This window comes from Hypomesus nipponensis, chromosome 10 (genome assembly GCF_054491055.1).
Source record: "Hypomesus nipponensis isolate SF chromosome 10, ASM5449105v1, whole genome shotgun sequence".
NCBI classification, from domain to species: Eukaryota; Metazoa; Chordata; class Actinopteri; order Osmeriformes; family Osmeridae; genus Hypomesus; species Hypomesus nipponensis.
Genome location: NC_140370.1, coordinates 8,877,711 through 8,885,121, shown reverse-complemented (window position 1 = coordinate 8,885,121; position 7,411 = coordinate 8,877,711). Strand labels below are relative to the sequence as shown.

The window sequence follows — 7,411 nt, the reverse complement described above, 5'->3', positions numbered from 1 at the left end:
CAGACTGCACTGATGGACAAAACAATGGCGTTCTGTTCCACAAATGTTGTTTATTGTGAGCATCTTTAACTTCTCAATGTGGTGGTTGTTATTCCAGTGGAACTTTATCCCAGTCGTTATGTCATTCCAAATTGGATGAAGGTATTTGTGGAGATTAGTTGAGTTTTAGCCACAGTTAACAGTTCACATGCAAGGTCAATTTAGAGGTGCATGTTAATTAGATGCATTGTTCCACATTAAGAATGGAGGACAAAAATGTAGCCTATATACTATACACCAATAACATACATATTATACAATTGTATATTATATAGCATTGAGACAGATTAAAGCGTTTCCTTAGAGACAGACACACGGTGACTGAAAAACAACTGGGATCATCATCACTATCAGATGCTGGAACCCATGTCTCAACCCTGCTCTGGACAAGAAGAGAATACGCATAGCCTACAACGATTACATTAAGTTGCTAGATCTTAATTATGTCCAATTTAATATAGTCTAACAAAATTGATTGCGTTTTGTTAGTGCAGCGCGCGCTGGATCTGTTAGTCGGATCCCTGTTCAATGTAGTCTTTAGACCGATAGTCCAGTCATCTTAAGAAACTTGTGAAAATGAACGATGTAGGCTACATAAGCAATTAACGGATTCAGCTGCTCAAATGTCAAAAGCTAACTTTTAAATTTACAGACTAGACAAGTATGACCTGCATATTTCTCAGTTGTAACCACTTAACTGCTTAAAGGTAGCTCTTCAATACAGCTATCACTGTATTGAAATCTGTCCTCGCAGTGGTACGCGAGCAGCATATATATAGTACCCTAAAAATAGATCTACCATGGTCCAATGGAAATGAAGAAGCCTCCAGTCAACCTACCAACCACATCGCAGGAGATCGATCCCAAGTCTTCATAGCATTGGTCTATAGTGGTATGGTAGGCGGGTATTACCCATTGGCTAACTCATTGGTCGGCATCACGAGAGCGTAACACTATCACGTGGGGAATGGTTGAATGTAATTTTGAAGTTTACAGTGCGCTGTCGGACTTCCAGCGGGTTCACTACTTGCTGTCAGTGCAAGAAAGCTTTTGCGCTCACGGGAAAAAAACACTTGTGTTATCTATTGGAAGGAGACTTTAAAGTCAAGTTCTATAACTATAGATGCTAAGAATTGAAGACAGTATTTTGTTTTTCAAAGCAAGAAGAACAATTTACTAACTTGATTCAGGCTGTATTTATAGCTGCATCTTTAGGAGTGAAATGGATGTAATTCCTATGTGCAGCATCTTTCAGGAGCTTCAGATTGTTCACGATACCGGATACTTTTCAGCTTTACCATCCCTTGAAGAGTATTGGCAGCAGGTAATACTAAACAATTAGCCTACATTGTTTGTGTCTTATTGTGTTAGTGTGGTATTATAAACGAATGTGGACTTGCTGTCAATGTAAACGACTTGTATTTTGAGCTGCCAAAGTATGAAAACGCAGGTCATTGCTGGCGGACATGCAAGTCAAGCGATATCAATATAAACCCTCGAAGTAGTTTTTTCTGTTTCTATAACTTATTGTTATCTTATAGCCTACATAGTAGCATGGATATCGTCATTAAAGCACGAACGAATTATGAACGTGTAATTAATGTTTAAAGCCGCTATGTGATGACTCCCAGCATTGTGGCAGGTCATGTGGAGAGGCAGATGTACGACTGTTTAACCGTGTTTCTGATTTAAAGCGATTGACTAAATTTTATTGTAGTCTTAAGGTTCGTTCGTGCAATAGGCTTCGTGTGTGTATGAGGCAGAAAGTGAATGAAAGAAAAGGCCTATATAGAGAAAGTCTTCCGATGTTTTACTCTATGCCTCTATGACTATCATGACGGACATCGTAATTTTAAAACAGACTGAGAAAGAGAAAAAGACTGCGCAGTTGCTTCCACTTGTGGAGTGATTGAAATGAATTGGCTTCATGTAGTTCTCCGCGGGCTTGGAGCCAAGTTCTCTCTCAGTGCCCTCGAAGGCATTTAAACCTCGCCAGAAATGCATCCCGTGCTCTAAAAAAGAAATATTTGCAACTAATGTAAATACTATTACAAATCTGTTGATAATTTGTTTGCAAGCCATAGCAACGTATGTATCCTAGTTTGCTTTTAGAGATTTGTCATTAGTAGGCCTAGAGGTTACAGTCACAAAGTAAGAAGCGTGTCAGTGCCATTAAAGTCTTGCACATTGAGATCTTCTCAACTCGATGTCTAGCGGTACGGAAGTATACTGTACTTCCCCTTAAAAAAAAATTCTCCTCTCAACTCACTGGAGCTCCTGCAGTATTGATGTTGGGCTTTTTATGGACTTACTTGAACCAGACCCACCTCCTCTCATTCCCCCGTGTGCTATGTTATTTCCAGCTATTCCGCTGAATGCATTATTAAATCCACATTATGCTGAATAATTGATACATTTAAAAGATCTACAAGCACTTCCCTAACCCACAGGGGGACTCTCGAGCATATGTAAATTTGATGATCGCCGTGCATGGCTGGTATGTCTAGGAAAGAGCATAGTGTTCTTGACTTATCCCTCAGGAAATGCGGTACTTGTTAGCTTTCCTGATAGGACTCAAAGCTCACCCCCCATGGATGTACAAGACTAACCACAGAATAGGACATTGTGTATGGGCACATGTGTTGCCAAAACACATGCTGGTGTAATTTCCCCCCTGACTTTTGCTCAAAGAATACACACTTGAATTTTTAGAAGACAACAATCATGTTATTCTATGAAGCATCTTTTGTGCTGTCAAACCAAGTTCCTTGGGATGAAGTCTCCCTGTTTGACTCCTTCTCCTCTCTTCCCCTCCAGACATGCTTGGAGTTGGAGCGGTATCTCCAGAGTGAGCCCTATGTCTCGGCAACGGACCTCAAGTTTGATAACCAGGAGGACCTGTGGAGCAAGCTGATCCTAGCCTGCGGCGATAAGGCCCAGGCAGACCCAAAGATCCCTCACGTCAAAGAGGAGGACAATCAGGACAGCCCTCACCTCGAGGCCAGCAGCTTCCACTCTGACGCCAGCAGCGAAGCATCGGACTGCTCTGAGGAGCTCTCGCCTACTCTCGACTTCTCCTCCAACCCTCTGAGTGATATTCTGGGTGAAGGAGAAGATCTAAGCTCCACAGTTATAAGTACTCCGCCATCTTCTCCGGAGGCTGGCAAGGAGAGCTCCATAGCCCAGGTGTGGAGTGGGATACAGACTGTGCTGCAATCGCCTGGCAAAATACGGACAGGGGGGATTGGGCGAACGCTGGAAAAGGGAAGCTTGGCCAATGGAGAGGCTTCTCCAGACGGGAGGCGGCGGGTGCACAGGTGTCACTTCAATGGCTGTCGGAAGGTGTACACGAAAAGTTCCCATCTCAAAGCACATCAGCGCACACATACAGGTAAAGTAGAACATAGAATCATGGAAAGTGTACTATAAAAGCACGTTGGATTATAATGTCACATTGTCACTTTCTTACTGTAAAAGAAACTAAATAAATACAACTAAATTACCACTCTTATTTGGAAATTCACAAGAAAAACTTAATTACATTAATTACACTAAAGTTTGGAAATCAACCTTGAATACTGGGAATATTAAGCTTGACACAGTGCCTTAACTGTGACCTAATTCACACAGTAGTATGTGACTTAATGCTAGGGGGATAAGGGGGAGGGATAATCTTTTGTGGGTAGGGCCATCACCGAGGATGTGAATGTTGAAAACAGATCTAGTTACACCATGGGAAAAAGAGAATTCACTGATTCATTTAGTTTGGAAGAGGGGTGGGAATCTGACATTTACTGTTATTTGTGAAGGGGGTGGGGGGAACTGCTCGTTAGTGTGTGGGCGGTTTCCCTCCAAGCTGTTTACAGCTGTCCAGCCCATTAGCCATGATGCTGCATTCTTAGCATTCCTTGCCAACCATATTGTAGCGCCAATGGAATTTGAACCATCACAAAATGGTCTCTATTCATTCGGTAGTCTATAAGCAGTGTCTCATGTCTTTAAGCTGTTAACCACAACCCGTTTGAGATTTAATTTTTTTAATTTTAAAGTTGCAGCAGTCGGTTCTGTCTGCTGCACCCAACAGTGCAGAAAGGATAGAATATCTGGTCCCATGCCCAAAAAAATCCCCAGCTACATTTGACAATATCTCTTTTGATGTTCATTTGCAGGTGAGAAGCCTTACAGGTGTTCTTGGGTAGGCTGTGAGTGGCGTTTTGCACGGAGCGACGAGCTAACCAGACATTTCAGGAAGCACACAGGGGCAAAGCCATTCAAATGCAGTCACTGCGACAGGTAAGATGCGAAATTGATTTGTTTAGCGACACTGTTGTTAAGTCATCATTAATATGTTTGAAGACTTTAGTATTTGGTTGACTCCTGACCTCTAAAGTACTGTAAACACAGAGTTCTCTTCCCTCAGGTGTTTCTCTCGTTCGGACCACCTGGCGCTTCACATGAAGAGACACATCTAAAATGGCCACCGCTCAGCAGACAGATGATCCTGACCTGTGGGTGATCGAGGCTGAAAACGCCCAGAGAGAAAGAGAAGAGCAGCACGCTTCCGCCAGAGGCAGGCCAATATCTGTACCACACTTAGTGCCTCAGAGACCTCACAGAGGAGAGTGCTATGAAAGATCAACACATACGGGGAAAAATCACAGACGGAGGAGAGAATGAAAACATCATCAGTTTTGAAGGGACGAGAAGAGATGCTCTTTGAGGAGTACCATTGGATGCACAAGGGGGCTGCTACACCAATGACAGTGCGTTTCTGTGTGAGCATGATGGGTGAATGCCTGGACTTGGGTGTGTCCGTATGGAATGGATGGGCTTGTGCTTGTGGGCTGAATGACGTTGACAGGGTGATATGTTCATCATGGTTTTTATTGTGTCAGTGTGGGATGACTGCAAGCAAAGGTGTTGCTAAGGCTGTTGTGTGGACCAGTGAGTCTCGAGGTGGAGGATTAGGGGGGTTCAGCAGTGTTTTGAGGCTGTTTGTTTAAGAGGTAGTGCCCCCTATCGACAGGAGGAGGAAACGCAACACTCTTAAAAGGAGGTTGTGGTGTTCGGTGCAGCTATTAAATGTGCAATGTATTATGTAGCCTGTCTCAAAAGTACATGCTATGAAGCTCATTTGTTGTCCATTGTGTAAGCTCTGTATCTTAAGGTTGTACACGACAATATCTCAATTATAACAGAAGTTGCATGGGATTCTAGGGCTTTGGTCACCTGTTTGCTTATAGGATGCCAATTCCCTTAAAAAGAGCAGCTACATCCATTTTACTCCATATAACAGTATTGTACAGAACATGAGGCAGATATGTTTTTGTTTGATTTCCTTATATATGTTGGAGACACCACTTTCACTGTCCTGATCATGGAATAGCTGTTCTCTATTCCATTTGAACTCATTTGTGACACCCTATTTGTAGGACGAGCCTATAAATGGTTTTCACATGCTCAACTAACTACAACAAATGTTCAACTCACTATCACGTAACCTTGACCTTTACCCTAACCTTAACCATTTGCATATAGAAAAAAGTGGCAGTAGGAAATTGTTGACAGATAAAGTAGCTTCAGATTATCCACATGGTTCTATCCAAATAAAATGTGGCCCCTTTTTGCTTTTTAAATTTTCTTGTCCTCCTCTTTTATATCTGTAAATGCACTGTTGACCTAAACGATGCCTTATGTTCGTGGCCTTGACCAGTTAAATACATCACTCACAGCGGGTTGAACATGCAGTAGTGTGGGATTGAAAAGCTTTATTGAGGCTCTAATTCATAATGGTCGCACCTTTGCCCTTGTCTAGCAAACGATCTCAAGATTCTTGAATAAAAATCAGCTCTATATTTACTGCCATTTTACATTTTTGTGCATCATTTATCAAAAACAACGTACTGCTCAATGACAAGATAAATCGTGTTTGGGGTGGAAAAATGACCTTGGTCTAAGACACAATATTGTGGAGCACTTGAAAACAAATCAATTTGATTGGTTCACTACTATGTAGTATAACGTGGTATTCCACGGCTCTTCCAATGGAATAGGCGATAAATTCCTTCGAAAGGTACAGTGGTGTGATGAGTTGAGTTCTCGTTATATATGGTATGCTCGACCACCAAGGTCGTGACAAATTAAGATTTATTGCAAATAACACTTCCTAGTCAGGCATGGCACGTTAATGTCCCTGGGACTGGCAAAGGCTTAGCCTCTGTGATTGATCCTAACTGTGGTTGTGGATGCTTCTACCTATCATGGCCTCCCTGGTTACCCAATGGTTGTAGTCCACCAGCTGAGGAAGCCCCCTTCTTAAATTGTAAATATTGAAATCATGCAATGATATACAGCATGTTCAAATAATGATTTTGTACAGAAGCGTATATTTTGATGGGTGAGGGACCAAGGGCAATGTGAATTCATGAGATAATGCAACGTGACCATGCATTTAACTAAACTGAGTATCAATGGATGAAGAAAAACTAAATAGAATACACGTGTGTGTGTGTGTGTGTGTAGTGACACATCTATTACAGTATGTTGGAATGGCTTTTATATGATGACATGTAAGGTAAACAATGCTGCACAAAGTAAAAAAAAATGCATAGAAATTTAATATTTGAAAGGAATACCCACTAAGCAACTTTCTGCATTCAGAACCAACAAAACCACTGTTTTGAGACCAATAAAGCTCTAATATCTTTACATATTAGACAATATCACTATGTGGTGTTAAATACCTGCATTTAAGGTCAGTTTCTAACACCCTCTTTCTTATGAAACAAACGTACACAACAAGACCCTATCTTTAAGTAAAGAATCTCTATCAAAGTAAAGAAATTATGATTTTATATTTTGTTTTGTTTTATGGCATAACAACGTTTATTTTAAATTGTTTTGTAAAATAGTTTCTGTATGAATGTATTTTTTATTGAAAAAACGATAAAAAAAAGAATGATCCAAATCGTTTGCCTTTTTACTGTATTGCCTCTTACACCCTCATTCTGTAAACCAACCCAAAACAGTGAGCCCTGTAGAACCATTTGTAGAAGGGCCAAACCAGTACGGCACAAGCCAGCTTACCAGTAACACAAAATCCTCCCACATGTCTAACCACAAGAGAAGAACCCCCATACTCCTTACATTCGTTAATACACACACACACACACCAACAAAAAAACACACATAAACACACTGCATATGACCTAAGGTGCTTGTTAAGACAGAAGGCAAGTGCAAGGTCAGTGACCCAGTATGGAGATAGTAGACCGTCAAACCCAGTGCTATCCTAGGCACTTTTACAGAAGTGCAAATACCCGCAAGAGGAACAACACAGAGATCTGATGAATCCCAGGAGATTTGAAACATG

The 7,411-nt window shown here is 41.4% G+C and overlaps 1 protein-coding gene across 2 annotated transcripts; it reads left to right on the top strand.

Moving 5' to 3' along the window:
- The first annotated feature begins 1,042 nt into the window (after positions 1–1,042).
- LOC146271523 (Krueppel-like factor 6) lies at positions 1,043–5,904 on the top strand. 2 transcript variants are annotated; one of them, XM_084708379.1, is made up of 4 exons: positions 1,043–1,363; positions 2,857–3,430; positions 4,209–4,332; positions 4,460–5,904. In XM_084708379.1, the coding sequence occupies exons 1-4, from the start codon at positions 1,262–1,264 to the stop codon at positions 4,509–4,511; spliced, it is 852 nt and encodes a 283-aa protein (XP_084564505.1). In that variant the 5' UTR covers positions 1,043–1,261; the 3' UTR covers positions 4,512–5,904. The 2 variants fall into 2 exon arrangements, with proteins under 2 accessions (XP_084564505.1, XP_084564504.1); XM_084708378.1 differs by having other exon boundaries at positions 4,444–5,904.
- The last annotated feature ends 1,507 nt before the right edge of the window (positions 5,905–7,411 follow it).